Here is a 17607-nt window from a genome sequence, read left to right as displayed (position 1 = left end):
GTCACACAGCAGACAAGTGGCAGAGCCGTGATTACAACCCAGGTCCTTTTGACTCTATCCTGTGTTCTATCCACTAAGCCACAGTGCTTCTCTTTGCAGATGCACCACAACACTATGATCTGAAAATACATCTACAGTCCAAACCGGAAACCCCACACTCACCCAGAGATTTCCTCAGTAATAGAGAATTCAGAGTAGACACCAAACTCCAACTCTTTCCTAGACCCCCTCCAATCTGGCTTCCATCCCCTCCACTCCACCGAAACTGCCCTCTCAAAGGTCACCAATGACCTCCTTCTTGCCAAATTCAATGGCTCCTACTCTACCCTAATCCTTCTGGGCCTCTTAGCTGCCTTCGACACTGTGGACCATCCCCTTCTCCTCAACACGTTATCCAACTTTGGCTTCACAAAATCTGTCCTCTCCTGGTTCTCCTCATCTCTCTGGTTGTACATTCTCAGTCTCCTTTACAGGCTCCTCCTCCTCCTCCCATCCCCTTACTGCAGGGGTTCCTCAAGGGTCAGTTCTTGGTCCCCTTCTGTTTTCCATCTATACTCACTCCCTTGGTGAAATCATTTATTCCCATGGCTTCAACTATCATCTCTACGCTGATGGCACCCACATCTACATCTCCTCCCTTGTTCTCTCTCCCACCCTCCAGGCTCGTATCTCCTCCTGCCTTCAGGAAATCTCCACCTGGATGTCCGCCCACCACCTAAAGCTCAATATGTCGAAGACTGAGCTCCTTATCTTCCCTCCCAAACCCTTTCCTCTCCCTGACTTTCCCATCACAGTGGATGGCACTACCATCCTTCCCGTCTCACAAGCCCGCAACCTTGGTGTCATCCTTGACTCCAGTCTCTTATTCACCCCACATATCCAATCCACCACTAAAACCTGCTGGCACAACATCACCAAGACCCGCCCTTTCCTCACCATCCAAACCACTACCTTGTTGGTTCAATCTCTCATCCTATCCTGACTGGATTACTGCATCAGCCTCCTTTTTGATCTCCCATCCTCCTGTCTCTCCCTGCTTCAGTCTATACTTCACTCTGCTGCCTGGATTATCTTTCTACAAAAGTGCTCTGGGCATGTCACTCCCCTCCTCAAAATTTTATCAACCTTCGTATGAAGCAAAAACTCCTATCGTCTTCAAAGCTCTCCATCACCTTGCCCCCTCCTACCTCACCTCCCTTCTCTCCTTCTTCAGCACAGCCTGCACACTCCGCTCCTCTGCCGCTAACCTCCTCACTGTGCCTCATTCTCACCCGTCCCGCCGTCGACCCCTGGCCCACGTCCTACCGCTGGCCTGGAATGCCCTCCCTCCACACGTCCACCAAACTAGCTTTCTTCCTCCCTTCAAAGCCCTACTGAGAGCTCACCTCCTCCAGGAGGCCTTCCCAGACTGAGCTCCCCGTTCATCTGGCCTCCTCCCCTCCTAATTGCCCCACCTCCCTCCCTCTGTCCTACCCCCTTCCCCTCCCCACAGCACTTGTGTATATTTGTACATATTTATTACTCTATTTATTTTATTAATGATGTGCATATATCTATAATTCTATTTATTCTGTTGGTATTGACACCTGTCTACTTGTTTTGTTTTGTTGTCTGTCTCCCCCTTCTAGACTGTGAGCCCATTGTTGGGTAGGGACCGTCTCTATATGTTGCCGAATTTTACTTCCCAAGTGCTTACTACAGTGCTCTGCACACAGTAAGTGCTCAATAAATACAATTGACTGAATGGATGAATGAAATTACATTATCATCCTCCTAAGATTAGTAATAACTCATGGAGGATCAACAGACTTGTTGTTTGAATTACAGAGTAAAGGTAGGAGGACATGGGTAATTCATCAGCTTAGAAAATTTCCAGGGCAAATTTTACTTAACATTTAAGTTAAACAGGGGAAAAAATGGTACCTGTCTTACTAGGAGAAGGACATACACTTTATCTTAATGAAACTCAAGTCTAAGAACAAGGAACTTACGTGGCTGCTTTAAGAGGCATTATTCTTTTAATAAACATAAATCCGATTAGAGAAAGAAAATGTTTAGTAATGAGAACCAGAGGGAGCACTGAAATAATGCTTCAACCAACTGTTTCTTCTAACATTTTTTCCCATGTATTTCATCAAATCCAATGAAATATGATCAAATTTAGTTCTGTTTTCCAAGACAGTGAGCAAAACATAAAATCGTAATTTGTTACCACTGAAAATGCACGCTTAGGGAATGCACAGACTTGACACACACATACTGTGATGAATAATCTTCCCACTCAGATTTATATTAAAAGATAAAATAGAACAAGAAATGAAATTATTGTTCATATAGGTGACCAAGACCTGTCTAAATATATGGAGTTTTGAACAGACCACTGGATCAGCCCCCAGTTTCCAGCCTCCTGGCTCTCCCCACTCCAGTCCATACTTCACTCTGCTGCCCGGATCATTTTTCTTCAAAAACGTTCAGGCCATCTTTCTCCACTCCTCAAAACCCTCCAGCGGTTGCCCATCCACCTCCACAACAAACAGAAACTCCTCACCACTGGCTTTAAAGAACTCAATCACCTTGACCCCTCCTATCTCACCTCACTACTTTCCTACTACTACCCAGCCCACACACTTCATTCCTTTAATGCCCATTGTTAGGTAGGGATTGTCTTTTTTTGTTGCCGAATTGTACTTTCCAAGTGCTTAGTAGTGCTCTATACACAGTATGCACTCAATAAATACGACAATGAATAATACTAACCTTCTCACTGAACCTCGAGCCCATCTGTCTCTCTGCCCACCTCTCGCCCATATCCTGCCTCTGGTCTGGAATGCCCTCCCTCCTCATATCCAGCAGACAATTACTCTCCCCACCTTCAAAGCCTTATTGAACAAACATCTACTCCAAGAAGCCTTCCCTGACTAAGCCCTCTTTTCCTTTTCTTCAACTCCCTTTTGCGTCACCCTGACTTGCTCCCTTTATCCATCCCCACAGCATTGTAGGTACCTATCTGTAATGTATTTATATTAATGTCTCTCTCCCCCTCTAGACTATAAACTTGTTGTGGGAAAGGAATGTGACTGTTATATTGTTATACTGTACTCTCCTAAGCGCTTAGTTCAGTACTCTGCACACAGTAAGCACTCAGTAAATACAATCGACTGACTGACTAGGTATTTCCATTTTTGTTGAAGTACGTTTACACCATCTGGAAACAAGATGATGACCTGCAAAATTAAAACCTGAAATGTACTTTTACCAGTGTACTCATTTGTTCAATGTGGCGATACAATCCCCCTTAGCATAAAGCCAAGTAAAAAGAATTACATCAATCAGGCTCATGAGCCAAAGGTCCAAGAAACCCTAGAAAAAGCAGTAAGCTGAAGAGGAAAACTGTAGTTGCTGACTCAAATACACAAAACACATTCAACAAGATCGCAAGGGTTATGAGACCACAAAAATCCAAATGTTGGGAGAATATCATGGCAAGTGAAAAGAACCAACGCCGTCTTTGGGATAAATAGAGAAAACTAGAGATAACCTTAAAGACCTTGGTGCTAGGACCAAAGCCGCTTAGGAATTGGAAGCAATTGACCCAATATGCCAGGACACAGTGATCTGGTATAAAGAATAAATAGGCCTGTAACTAAAGCAACTCCTGGAGTAGAAGAACAAGGCCAAGGCTGTTTTCTTCGAAGTAATCCCCAAAAGTGACTGGGAAGAGGTAGCTACCAGAGAGAAAACAGTGGATACACACGCTTTGTAAAATCTTGCCCAGCCAATCTTTTTTTTTTTTTTTTAATAGGTATTTGCTAAGCAGCATTTGCTATGTGTCAAGCATTGTTCTAAGCACTGGGACAAATACAATTTCATCAGGATGGACACAGTCCCTGTCCCAAATGGGGCTTCATAGCCTAAGTAGGAGGGAGAACAGGCATTTAAACCCCATTGTACAGATGAGGAAATGGGAACAGGGAAGTTAAGTAACTTGCCCATGGTCACACAGCAGGCAATTGGCAGTGTCAGGATTAGAACTCAAGTCGTCTGACTCCCAGGCTTGTGCTCTTTCCACAGAGTCACGCTACCTCTCTAGGGTATTCCTAACATGGTGAGATTTTTACCTACAGAATGTGTGCAGCCTAATGTTTTACTATGGGGTTGAACATATGTAATCATTGAGAAAATAAATAAATAAATGAATAAATACACTGTATCACTTTTCTCTTACTTTCCTTATCAGAATACTATTATTATTATCCATTATTATTCTTGTCTATCATTATAGTACGTTATCCTTTGATTACGAAAGTTATGTATGTGGTGGCTACTGTAGATAGACTAAGTTCCATGTGGGCAGGGTTCAAGTCTACTAATTCTAGTACACTCTCTCAAGAAGTTAGTCAAGTGCTCTGCTCACATTAAGCGCTTAAACTGATCGACTGCGAGCCTGCTGTTGGGTAGGGATTGTCTCTATCTGTTGCCTAATTGTACTTTCCAAGCTCCCGGTATAGTGCTCTGCACAGTCAGCGTTCAATAAACACGATTAAATGAATGAATTGACTGGTAGAATCTACTGAAATTATCCTGAGTATTGCCCCATGCACAAATATGTTTAAAACACCCTGAAGTGTCACTCCTCAAATGCAGTATTTAGTATTTTACCCACTGGTATTTGCTCATGTACTGAACTACTGAATGTAACAGTTCAGATTTAGTGGATAAGCAAGGCCCACCTGGAAAACTCTAGATAACAGTTCAAAGAAAAACAGAATCAGTATGGATAGGAAACTTCTGAGATAAAATCTAACATTTATTTCAGATTCCACCACACGTACTCATGACTGGAATGAGTAAATTTCTTCTTCCAAAACAAACTTTAGGTTCCTAAAACTTCCTGCCTCGGTGCAATTCAAGGTCAAGAGACATCTCATTGTGAAATTTTCCCTAGGAAGGAAAGGCAGAGTTCCAAACATCAAACAAATAAAAGACATGCTTGAGACAGAACATTTGATTATGCAATGAATAACAGCTGCAGCCCTGAGAAGCCTCAGATGCTAACCACGGAACTGCTAAACTGGTTTACTTATCTTTTCAGTCCAACACTTTATCACATTGCTTAAGAGGCAATAGTGCTGTGACAGACATAGCAAAATATACCTAAGAATAGAACAAAACAAAACCGCCATTTTTTTCCCAGTTTGCAAATAAAAGGGACAGTTTTACACATGAAAACTCTGTGTACTAGATACACAAAAACATAGTCGCATTGACTGTCACATACAATAAGTGCTCAATAAGTAAGATTACAAGGGGGCAGTAAAAAGTGCCCCCACAGCTCTCTGAGCAGAATTCCCAGGCTCGGCTCATCCAAAGTCAGAGAGTTTCCAAGCTGGAGCACCAAAGACCACACAAATGGTGGATTTGGCTATTAGCTCTTTGAACCTTGCCTCCTCTGAGCCTTGGTCCCTTTACCTAAAACCTCTGCCTCCTTTCCACCCCAATTCAAATGATATGTGGCACCTATTTTTTTGCCACAACTATTTCAGCCTACTAATTCTAATAAAATAAAAATGCAGGCACCATCTTCAATTCATAGGTAAGAGCAGGCGAGTGGAAGGTGGCCCCTGACCTTGGTGAGCTAGGGATGAGTTCCCTTTACTGCCTACCACGGTCAACAGAACCCAGTGAGAAACTTTCTCTCCTTGCAATCAGAGGCCATGCTCTTCTTTGGTAGTTTAAGCCTATTTCCTCTTTTTCAAGGTACTCATTACACCCTAAGTATAATTACTCCAAATAATTACTCAGTTCCCTGAAAAGAATTAGGTTCACCTAACAGTAACAATTGTGGTATCTGTTAAGCACTTACTGTGTGTCAGGCACTGTATTAAGCGCTGGGATGGATATAAGCAAATCAGGCTGGACACAGTCCGTGTCCCACAGTCCAGGTCCTAGGTCTCAATCCCCATTTTACAGGTGAGGTAACTGAGGCACAGAGAAGTAAAGTGACTTGCCCAAGGTCACACGGAACCAGAACCCATGACCTTCTGACTCTCGGGCCCATGCTCTATACACTACTCCTTCCTGGGAGCCGAAATTGCATCTGGAGTAGCATACATGGACTAGAGAAACCTGTTTTACCATGGGATGGATGATAAGTGCTTCTGTTCACATATTAGCTTTTATTTTAGCTGTCCTCTAATTTGAGCTCTCCCTCTTTTGAGGATGAAAGAAGAACCCAAGAAGGCTTATTTGCTGACAAGATTGCAGGTGCAAAAAAGGATGTTTCCTAAAAACAGGCAAGTTAGAAAACAATAGAGAGATGATCCAATGTAACCGTGGGGTGCCTGGTCTCCCACAAATAAATACTGGGCATATTCTATTGTGTTTCGTGGTAACGTCACAAAACTATTTTGGAACAACTGCAACTTCTGCCCTTTGGCCTTGACCTTTTCCATCTCTGGCATTCCTACTTCCTTCTTTCTCTCTCTCCTGCCACACCTTTCCTCACTCTTCACCCCATTTCAGTTCTGGTTTAAACAGAATGCAAATGACAAAGCATGGCGATTTTTTTTTAACCTCTAAAACAGACACATCTATGCTTCAGACTTGTGGAATGATAACCTTTTTAAAATTGACAATTAGAAAATCATTACCTTGTTTGCTTTTATCCTTGTTCTTTTTCAATAGGTTCTCTAAAAGTTCATCTATAGTTTCTGAATTGTCAAACTTCTGCAATTTTATCTGAACTTTCTTCCTTGGTCTTTGTAAAGGATTCGCACATTTACTGCAACATTAAAACTACAGGTGAAACCATCTACCTTTTCAGGAGTTCTTTACATAAATCAACAGTAAAATTTAGCCTAGGGAAAAGGGCCACTTTCCCAAACAACTTAATGCAGTACTTAATTCAGGTCTACCACTTAGTGCAGTGTACACCCTTAGTACATAGTACACCCTTAAGTGCCATTAAAACATGTTTCTTGGAGTTTTTTTTCATCTCTACTGCATTTTTTCTTCGGCGTTTTATATCTCCCCAAATGCAAGAACATTCCTGGTATTTATGAAAGCAAGAATAGGGTTCCCCCAACACTAAAAAATGATTCCAGAAATGACTGGGACAGTTAACATGCCTCAGTAATGTTAGCCCCAGAATGGCCAAGGCAGGACAAGGTGGATAGTAAGAGAAGAGCAACCTCTTTTATCCACTTATCTTCTCTTGGCTTACGTGTTTACTCTCTTCCTGGATCGGTTAACATTTGCCAAGGCCCTACTGGCTGTTTTCCCATTAACGGGTAAGGAAATATTGCTGCCTCACATTTTTATAAACCTATCACCAAAACCTCTTGACTATTTATATCATTGATGATGATGAGGTGACAAGGTCACCCAACGGGAGAGACAAATGAGCCTCGGTGCTGAAACATCTGGACCGAGAACGTGTGAAGAGAAAGAGGTTACTGTGACCGTGGTTTGGGCCAGTACCGCTCCCATTTCCTCATTTTTGCCAGGCAGAATCCTGCTGAGACATGGAGTGCAACAATTGAGTAGGAGGGTAGAGGTGTGGCACACTGCAAAACTCACATTAGCCAGTTACAGGCAATATCAGGATTAGAACTCAGGTCTCCTGATTCCCAGAGCTCTGCTCTTTCTCCTGGACCAACAGCAGGGCTAAATATCCATTACTAAATACACGCACATACACACAAACAAAAAAAAAAACCCCAGTTCTTGGGGAGCTAGGACAATAAGGGAAGACCACCTACAGGACAAGGTTGATGAATCAATCAATCAATCGTATTTATTGAGCACTTACTGTGTGCAGAGCACTGTACTAAGCGCTTGGGAAGTACACGTTGGCAACACATAGAGACGGTCCCTACCCAACAGTGGGCTCACAGTCTAGAAGGGGGAGACAGAGAAGAAAACAAAACATATTAACAAAATAAAATAAATAGAATAGATATGTACAAGTCACATAAATGAATAAATAGAGTAATAGAATGAATTTTTCCATTGCAAAACAGGGAAGAGCAGCAATGAGAGTGCATGCTTCTAGGAGTCAGAAGGCTTGGGTTCTAATCCCAGTCCCACCACTTGCCTGTGTGACCTTAGGCAAGTCACTTAATTTGCCTCAATTACCTCATCTATAAAATGGGGATTAAATCCTATTCCCTCCTACTTGGACTGTAAGCCCCATATGAAACAGGGACTGTGTCCAACTTGATTAACTTGTATTTATCCCAGTGCTTGAACATAGTAAGTGCTGAGCCAAGTACCATTCAAAAAACAGTGGCAACAAAAACCAACAGAAGAACAAAAAAACCCTCCCTCTTCATTGCTCCAGGACCCTGGAGCTATTACAACACTATTTGCCTTATGTCCAGGCTAACAAAATGATAATAAGAACAACAATTTGTGGCATTTGTTCAGCACTTACTATATGCTACTTTCTTAACCTCATGCTGGGAGTGTTACAAGAACATCAGGTCCCACATGGGGCCGACAGTCTAAGTAAGAGGAGAACAGGTATTAATAATAATAATGGCATTTGTTAAGCACTTATTACGTTCCCAGCTCTGTTCTAAGCACTGGGGTAGATACAAAGTTATCAGGTTGTCCCATATGGGGCTCACAGTCTTAATCCCCATTTTATAAATGAGGTAATTGAGGCACCAAGAAGTGAAGTGACTTGCCCAAAGTCACACAGCTGACGTGTGGCAGTGCCAGGATTCAAACCCATGGTCTCTGACTCCCAAGCCCTTGCTCTTCCCACTAAGCCACGCTGCTTCCCTTGAATCCCCATTTTGCCTGATAAGGGGACTGAGGCCCAGAGACGTTCAGCGACTTGCCCAACGTCACCCAGCAGTCAAGCGGTGGAGCCGGGATTAGAACCCAGGTTCTCCAACTCCCAGACCCGTGATCTTTCCACTAGGCCACAGTGCTTCTCTAGCCGCAAAAGCTATCCCTCCTTTCTCGGAATGGGACAAATGGAGAAAACTTTCTAACTGAAATATTCCAGGGTGGGCACAGTCAGGAGCTACCTACTCCGCTACCAGGTCAGTTGGGCACCTTGAGAGACTCTCAACCTCCCCTTCCGAGGTGCACCTTCTAATTGCCTCCCCTTAGCAAAGAGCCAACACTAGGCTGGGGCTCTCCCACAGCCACACCAGCACATATTCATTTTTTGGAATTTATTACGGCACTCATTAGGTGCCAAAATTCCATGGTAAGTACTAGGAAAGAAATAAGACAATCAAATCAGGGAAAATTCCTTTCCCACCTAGGGCTCAAAGTCTAAGAGGGAGGATGAGCAGGTCTGTCATGCCTATTTTACAGATGAGGCAACTGAGGACTAGAGAGGTTAAGTGAGTAGCCCCAGAACACACAGCATGGCTCCATGCTCTTTCTCCTAGGCCAGGCCTCCTAATTACTCCTTCATGACAGTGGATATGGACGATGGGCAAAGACCCCAGTACGCACAGAGGCAGGGGATCTTTTGAAAAAGTCTCCAAGGCTCCACCCAGCCACCTAGAATACAGCGGTAGTAATAGTATTTATTACACATCGACTGTGAGCCAAGCACTGAGAGAGAATACCCAGGTGGGAGCTTTATTGATGTAAATAAAATTTATCTATTTATTTATTTATAAAATAAATGTATTTATTTATTTATTTTCCTTGTACATATCTATTCTATTTATTTTATTTTGTTAGTATGTTTGGTTTTGTTCTCTGTCTCCCCCTTTTAGACTGTGAGCCCACTGTTGGGTAGGGACTGTCTCTATATGTTGCCAACTTGGACTTCCCAAGCGCTCAGTACAGTGCTCTATAAGCGTTCAATAAATACGATTGATTGATAGATTGTAAAGCTAAGCACTTTCCAAGTGCTTAGGACAGAGCTCTGCACACAGTAAGCACTCAGTTAAGTACGATTAAATGAATGAAGGAATTCAGACATGGTCCCTGTCTCTTGGAGGGCTCACAATCTAAGAGAGTCGATCGAGTCTCTCCCCTCCCTGCAGGAGCAGGAGGAGGTTTTTTTCATTCTATATTACAAAACTTTCTCAGGGGACACAGGTCTGTCCCTAAAGACTTTTTCATTATGGCTGTCCCATGAAATGCGAATCCCCAGAGCAAGTAATTAATAATAATAATAATAAGAAGAATAAGAATAAGGGCACTTGTTCAGAGCTTACTATGTGCAAAGCACTGTTCAAAGCGCTGGGGAGGACACAAGGTCATCAGATTGTCCCACGTGGGGCTCACAGTCTTAATTGGCTCACAGTCTTAATCCCCATTCTACGGATGAGGGAACTGAGGCCCAGGGAGGTTAAGTGACTTCCCCAAAGTCACTTACCTGGCAATTGGCGGAGCCGGGATTTGAACCCATGACCTCTGGCTCCCAAGCCCAGGCTCTTTCCACTGAGCCACGCTGCTTCTCTAATTGACAGCTGTGTGACTTTGGGCAAGTCACTTCACTTCTCTGGGCCTCAGTTCCCTCATCTGTAAAATGGGGATTGAGACTGTGAGTCCCCCGTGGGTAAACCTGATCACCTTGTAACCTTCCCAGTGCTTAGAACAGTGCTTTGCACATAGTAAGCGCTTAATAAATGCCATCATTATTATTATTATTAACTGTACTTTCATTCATTCATTCAATTGTATTTATTTAGCACTTACTGTGCACAGAGCACTGTACTAAGTGCTTGGAAAGTACAATTCAGCAAGAGAGACAATCCCTGCCCACACAGGGCTTACAGTCTACAACAAAACAAGTAAACAGGCATCAATATAAATAAATGAAATTACAGATACATACACATCAAAACAAGTATACAGGCATCAATATAAATAATAATAATAATGATGGCATTTGTGAAGCACTTACTATGTGCAAAGCACTGTTCTAAGAGCCGGGGGGGATACAAGGTGATCAGGTTGTCCCACGTGGGGCTCACAGTCTTAATCCCCATTTTACAGATGAGGGAACTGAGGCTCAGAGAAGTTAAGTGACTTTCCCAAGGTCACACAGCAGACAAGTGGCAGAGCTGGGATTAGAACCCATGACCTCTGGCTCCCAAGCCCAGGCTCTTTCCACTGAGCCATTTTGCTTCTCCATTAAATAGGATTATACATGTGTACATAAATACAGAAGTGCTGCTGGGTGAGGGGGGGGAGAGCAAAGGGAGTTGAGGTTCCTAATTATTCACTTTGAAATCATACATTTAAACCCCAAATTCTGTGTCTCCCAGTTCAATGCCTCAACCTTCCAGGCATTTTTTTGCCACTGATAAAATATGGCTCCTGCATTTCAGTCTGTTCGGTGACTTCTTTCTAAGGTATTTACGTGCTTCCTAGGTGCCAAGCATTGTATTAAACGCTGGGATAGATACAAGCCAATCAGGTTGGACACAGCCCATGTACCACATGGGACTCATAGCATTAATCCCCGTTTAACAGATGAGATAACTGAGGCACCGAGAAGTTAAATGACTTGCCCAAAGTCACACAGAGGACAAAGCCATGGCAAAGCCATTAGTAGATTTTCCTTAGCTAATGATCAATAAGTGGCATTCATTAAGGGCTCACTGGCTGCCGAGCACTGTACTAAGCACTTGGGAGATTACGAGACAGTAATTAGACATAATACCTGCCCTCAAGGAGTTCTACAATCTAAAAAAAGCTTGTCCACATGTCTTCCAAGGGAGTGAAAATAAATGTGATTCTTTATCTACTTTCCTATGACATCCTATAAATTATACCAGGCATGTAACCTAACGTGATGACCTCACAGGATAGGATTTTGCAGGATAGGGCATATTAATGCAAGGGCAAAGAAGAAAATGAGCGAGGGGGAGCTGCTGGCAAAGGCCACGCACCTGAGCCCATCCACGGCCTCCCACCTGTCCAACAATCCACAGCTCTTCCCATCACCAAAGTCCTTCCAAAATCATATCTGCGCCTAGAGGCCTTCCCTGATTAATTTCTCATCTCCCCACCTTATATCTCCATAACCACCCTCCACTATACTTGCATCCATTTCTTGCACACCCCATTACTTCAGCACTAATGCGTGCACAGATCCCCCTTTCCTTCTTCCTATTAGTAAATTATTTTAGTGTGTCTCCCCTACTAGATCATAACCTCCTTCTATTCTACTGTACTCTCCCAAAGATTTAGTTCAGTGCTCCATAAAAGTGGGTGTTTGATTGATTACCAATCACTTCCTCCCAACCAAATCCAACAAGCCTAATCCTTCTGGACCTGTTGGCCACCTTTGAGTGTGTGGACCTCCTCCTTGAAACACTTCCAGACCTTGGATTCACTGGCCTGGTTCTCCTCCTACCTCACTGACCACTCCTTCCCAGATTCAATCGCAGGTTCCTCTCCCATTCATTCATTCATTCATTTATTTAATCATATTTATTGAGCGCTTACTGTGTGAAGAGCACTGTACTAAGCGCTTGGGAAGTACCCTAGCCGAGGGCATCCCGCAAGTTTCTGTTCTACCCTTCTCAGTTTACCCTCAAGTCTTTAGGGGAGCTCACCCATCTCTGGCTTTCAGCTCCCTTCTCTCCACTCTCTACCTCTCCACCACATCTAGACTGTAAACTCGTACCGGGTACAGAATGAGTCTGTTCTACTGTACTCTCCCAAGAGCTTAGTACAGTGCTCTGGACACAGTTAAATGCTCTAATACAATTGACTGACTTCTTCCTTCATCTACAATCCCGCTTGTCCTTCTGCCTCCAGAAAGGTTGATGCACTATGAATTAATTGGAGAAGGCTTCCTGCAACTGGTGGGGTTTTCGGAGGGTCATTATGTGAGACTGCTGCAACCAAGAGAAATAGCATTTCCCAAATAATCACAAGGCTCTCCAGAGCTATTCTAACCCGAGAGTGAAGGAAAAAAAGTGTAATTTACCTGGAGATTGATTTTGTAGTTGCATTAACTGCACTGTAAATAACATAATTAAAGTAATTACCTTGACCTTTATGCTGTATTTTCAGGTAGCACTGTGCATAACTCAATTTACTGTACATACTTTATTCAATAACTCCATTTGCAATGGAAAACAAATAGTGCTCACTGAATGCTAATATTTCAAGACTCAACAGGGGCAAAATTATCACTAAAGTTGTGGCCCAATTATGCATCCACTCAAATTACCGTGCAACGAAACACATTGCAAATATTTTAAGGAAGTTACCTATTACTTACATTAGCAATTGTGAATGCAAATGCCTTATTGCCCTAATCACAGATTCACTGGCTTAATTTCAACTACTCTATTACAGTAAATGCTGTCAGACCTGAAAGCAGATGGTCCAATCCCTTTGAAGTTTTCTTTATACAAAATGATGCATTAAAAAAAGATGACACTGAGAGGGAGTAGAGTGTCGTGAGTCATCTTCTGGCCTGGAAGTTGGAAACCAGTTCCGAACCTGCCTCTCGATTCCATTTCAAAATTTGGGTCCGAGGCCCAGAGGGAACATGAAGCCTAGTGTGAGCTCTGCCCACTCCAGACCCAAACCTTTGGGAGAGGGTGGTGGGGCCGCTCACATGCCGCTTTGCAGATCTTCCATATGCCTTGAAAGGAATGAGTCTTGTAGAGTATAAACAGCACATTCAAATCATACACCCTGGAGCACATCTGGCAAAACTGGAGCACTAAGCCTGGGAACAATCACTTCAAATGACTAATACCTATGGTCAGCTTTTACTAGCATTCATAAAAATCCTGCCTTTCACCAAATGAGCTTGAAAAACTTCATGCACCCTAAGTGTTCAGCCACATGATGCTCCTTCGGGTGGTAAAATATTACAGTCTGTTTTTTGTCATGTAGAGAACAGCAATTAGCTTGTCATTTGGGAAGTCTCAAAGAAAGTTGGGGAGTCCCAAAGGTAAGGTGGCCATTGTCCTGATTCAGTCTGAAAAAGTCTCAATCTGGGAGACTTTTTGGATGTAGCATCCAGCAGCTGTTACCCAACCAGTCTTTCAGGATTTGGAGTGCGAGGGCTGGTTTAACTTCCTTCCACCCAAAATCCAGAAAAGTTAGGGAACAAAGGATGCCTCCTCTGTTTCAGGCAATCCCCCGTTTCCTCACTGTACAAGTGCTGAATTATTTTCAACCCTCCTCCAATTCTCAGACTGCAGATGACATTTTGATGTTGTGATGTTCAATGTAGCCGGGGGCTGACGTCTTGGGGTAACCCTCGCCAAGAGAAGGTACTTTAAAATGATATATTTTATTCTAGATCATTCCTAACCTAATCTTGGCCTTGCAAACACGTGTTTCCTGGTGATCGCTCACAAAATGGCAATGTTTCACTAAATTGATTTTGAATTTTTTTCTTGACTCAATTCCAGCATATAATGCTGGAAAATTTAACCTTTTAGCCACTGGCTAAGGCACAAAGCTTTTTCAATAGTTATACTGTGCAATTAAAAACCCAAACTGGAGGAATCTCATTGTCGCCAAATGAGTGAACAAAGACTGTTCTTCATGACACACTGATAGCAAGGTCTCTCTTCCCATACTAAGAAGCCAGTATGCACCAGCAAGGCTATCTGCATACTAAAAAATAAGTTGCATTAAAGTGACTCTCACAATAGGATTTTTCTAAATGCGGAAATTCTCGGAAAATATCTATCTGGCAAGTGATGTGTTGAAAAAATCTCTGGAAATGTGCATGCACACAGCCTTCTAATCCCTTCAGAGTACAAGAAATCATACATTTGGAAATCAAAGCTTTTGTTGGATGGTAGAAAAATGACAGGCCTGTCCACCTGATTGTTAGTACTTAAAAACTATTTTCCCCTTTGTGTAAACTTTTTAACTTGTATCTACCCAATAAAAAACCCTCCAAAATCCTACCTATAATTTAATTGTTTAAGAAGAAAATTGAATTGTTGCAATGTACTGAACCTGAGTTTAATGATCATGCTATTGTGAGTGAACTTTCCACCTACTACAGGTATACGAAAGCAGTCAACTTAGTATGAAACAGATAATTCATGGAAGAGACTTCGAAAAATATCACCAGCCTAAGAAGCAGCATGGCTCAATGGAAAGAGCACGGGCTTGAGAGTCAGAGGTCATGGGTTCAAATCCTGCTCTGCCAATTGTGAGCTGTGTGACTTTGGGCAAGTCACTTAACTACTCTGTGCCTCAGTTACCTCATCTGTAAAATGGGGATGAAGACTGTGAGCCCCACGTGGGACAATCTGATCACCTTGTATTCTCCCCAGCGCATAGAACAGTGCTTTGCACATAGTAAGTGCTTAACAAATGCCATCATCATCATCATCACCATAAATACCACGGAACATTTGGGTGACATGTACATAACGTGGATAAAGAGACTTTTTAATAGTAGTATATTGGAGCCAAATCTGAAAAGGGTGTTTCCCCAATCTTTGTTTTTCCAATAGAAAAACTACTTGCATTTCCTTAATATTGTTGAGCTAATGTAATGGACACCCATAAGAACTATGCAGAGTTAAACCAGAAATACATTCATCAATTGCTTCTTGCATCTTAATAATAATAACTGTGGTACTAGTTCAGCACTTACCATGTGCCAGGCACTGTACTAAGAGGTGAGGTGGGCGCAAGCAAATTGGGTGGGACAGTCCCTGTCCCACTTGGGGCTCACCATCTTAATCCCCATTTCACAGATGACGTAATTGAGGCACCGAGAAGTTAAGTGACTTGCCCAAGGTCACACAGCAGACAAGTGGCAGAGCTGGGATTAGAACCCAGGTCCTTCTGACTCCCAGGCTGGTGTTCTAGCCATTAGGCAGCACTGATTCTCACTTTTCTTATGCTCAGGGCAAATCCCTTTCTTTTCTGACCTTAACGTATGTTCTGATTCTATGGGCTATTCATTTTTTTCTCCTTTGAACTTATCCTTCTCTCCAAATGCTTTGACTTTATTATCTCCTGCCACCCAGATTACTGTCTTTGCTTCATTCTCCCAAACACTGTTACCTCCCACCTACTATATACATGATTCCTGTGGTCTGCCAGTGTGTATTGTTGCTTGACTACTAACAGGTCTTGAGGAGAAATGACTTCCCTGGTACTGAGGAAATGACACTGTGCCCTCAAGAGGAAGAGCTGACATCCTGATATCCTTCTGTGACCTCTTGACAGTAGAGAAAAAAAATGGCAATGGCCTTGGAGATTCGTCCACAAAAATGAAGGTGGTCATCTCTCCGTGGGGTGAAACTCCCCCTTATTTCCAAGACAAATACTGAACCCATCTGCTTCAGAAAGGCACTTTTTCAAACAAACAAAAAGGGGAATGGGCAAGAAGAAATGTCCCAGTATTTCAGGATCAATTTGCAAACACTGAGATGGGTCACCTAGGTGTGCCCTTGAGGCAAGGGATTCGCTTCCCCGGCACATGAGTCCGAACCAACTGGGAATCGGCCCGACGGACAGAGGCTCTGGGCTTTCTGCACACCTTCCCTTCACTTGGGCCAGCCTAAACCGGGGTTCTGCAAGGGGGCTATCCAGGCCATCTATACTTACCTGCTACTTTCTGATCCAACCTGCAACTTTGTCGCCTATAGTTGTGGAAACCGCGGCTTGGGCAGGTGAACTGCAGGTAAAGCAGTCCTCTCTATATCTACAGGCGGGGACATGGGTGGCCACTTCGCCATCCGTCCCTTGTAGGGAGGGGCCGAGACAAGAGAGGTTGGTGGAATTGGAAGGGATGGGGTGACTGACCCCAGGAAAGGCTGACTGAATGATTGAACTGATTGGTTGATTGACTGAATACGATTGAATACGATTGAATGAATGAATGAAGTGCCATCCCAGCCATTACTTGCCCTGGGCAACCTGAATGCTAGCTACTACCCTTTTATTAATTCGTCTTCCAGTAATTCTTTCATCCCTCCATTCATTCAGTAATCCACTCAATCCAGGACCAGCTAACCTGACCCTGTATATATGTATATATGTTTGTACATATTTTTTTTTTACTCTATTTATTTATTTATTTAATTTATTTGTACATATCTATTCTATTTATTTTATTTTGTTAGTATGTTTGGTTTTGTTCTCTTTCTCCCCCTTTTAGACTGTGAGCCCACTGTTGGGTAGGGACTGTCTCTATATGTTGCCAATTTGTACTTCCCAAGCGCTTAGTACAGTGCTCTGCACATAGTAAGTGCTCAATAAATACGATTGATGATGATGATGATGACCCACATCCAACCCATACCCACCCCGCCATCTACACTTCTTGTGAGCAGCTAATGTGTCTATCAACTCTGCTATACTGCACTCGTCCAAACAGTTAGTACAGTGCTCTACAGACAGTACACACTCAATAAATACCATTGATGGATTTAATGACGATCTAACCCAACCAGCAACTCTATCGTGGGTACACTAGGGTCGGATTGGACTCTGGGGGCTGCCAAGAGGTCCCTCCCCTTCCCCACCCTAAAGCATCATGGAAAACTAAAACTACCTGATTAACATTGCCTACCTTTTCTGCAAAAGAGAACAGCAGCAAAGTGGACAACACCCCAGAATAATCATGGCTCCTGTTCCAAGGGCAAAGAGCCGCAATGTCAGCTGAGGCCCTGT

General features: G+C 43.0%; 1 protein-coding gene across 1 annotated transcript in view; it reads right to left on the bottom strand.

Moving 5' to 3' along the window:
* Positions 1 to 4794: 4794 nt before the first annotated feature.
* FMR1NB (FMR1 neighbor) overlaps positions 4795 to 17607 on the bottom strand; it is a 40966-nt gene continuing 28153 nt past the window's right edge. The window contains exons 4-6 of the mRNA XM_038748625.1: positions 17507 to 17603; positions 6651 to 6781; positions 4795 to 4941 (exon numbers count right to left, since the gene is read on the bottom strand). Coding sequence (XP_038604553.1) covers positions 4925 to 4941; positions 6651 to 6781; positions 17507 to 17603 — 245 coding nt within the window. The 3' untranslated portion in view covers positions 4795 to 4924. The remainder of the gene's footprint in view (positions 4942 to 6650; positions 6782 to 17506; positions 17604 to 17607) is intronic.

Source organism: Tachyglossus aculeatus, chromosome 6 (genome assembly GCF_015852505.1).
Source record: "Tachyglossus aculeatus isolate mTacAcu1 chromosome 6, mTacAcu1.pri, whole genome shotgun sequence".
Classification (NCBI taxonomy): Eukaryota; Metazoa; Chordata; class Mammalia; order Monotremata; family Tachyglossidae; genus Tachyglossus; species Tachyglossus aculeatus.
This window is presented reverse-complemented; position numbering and strand designations above follow the sequence as displayed.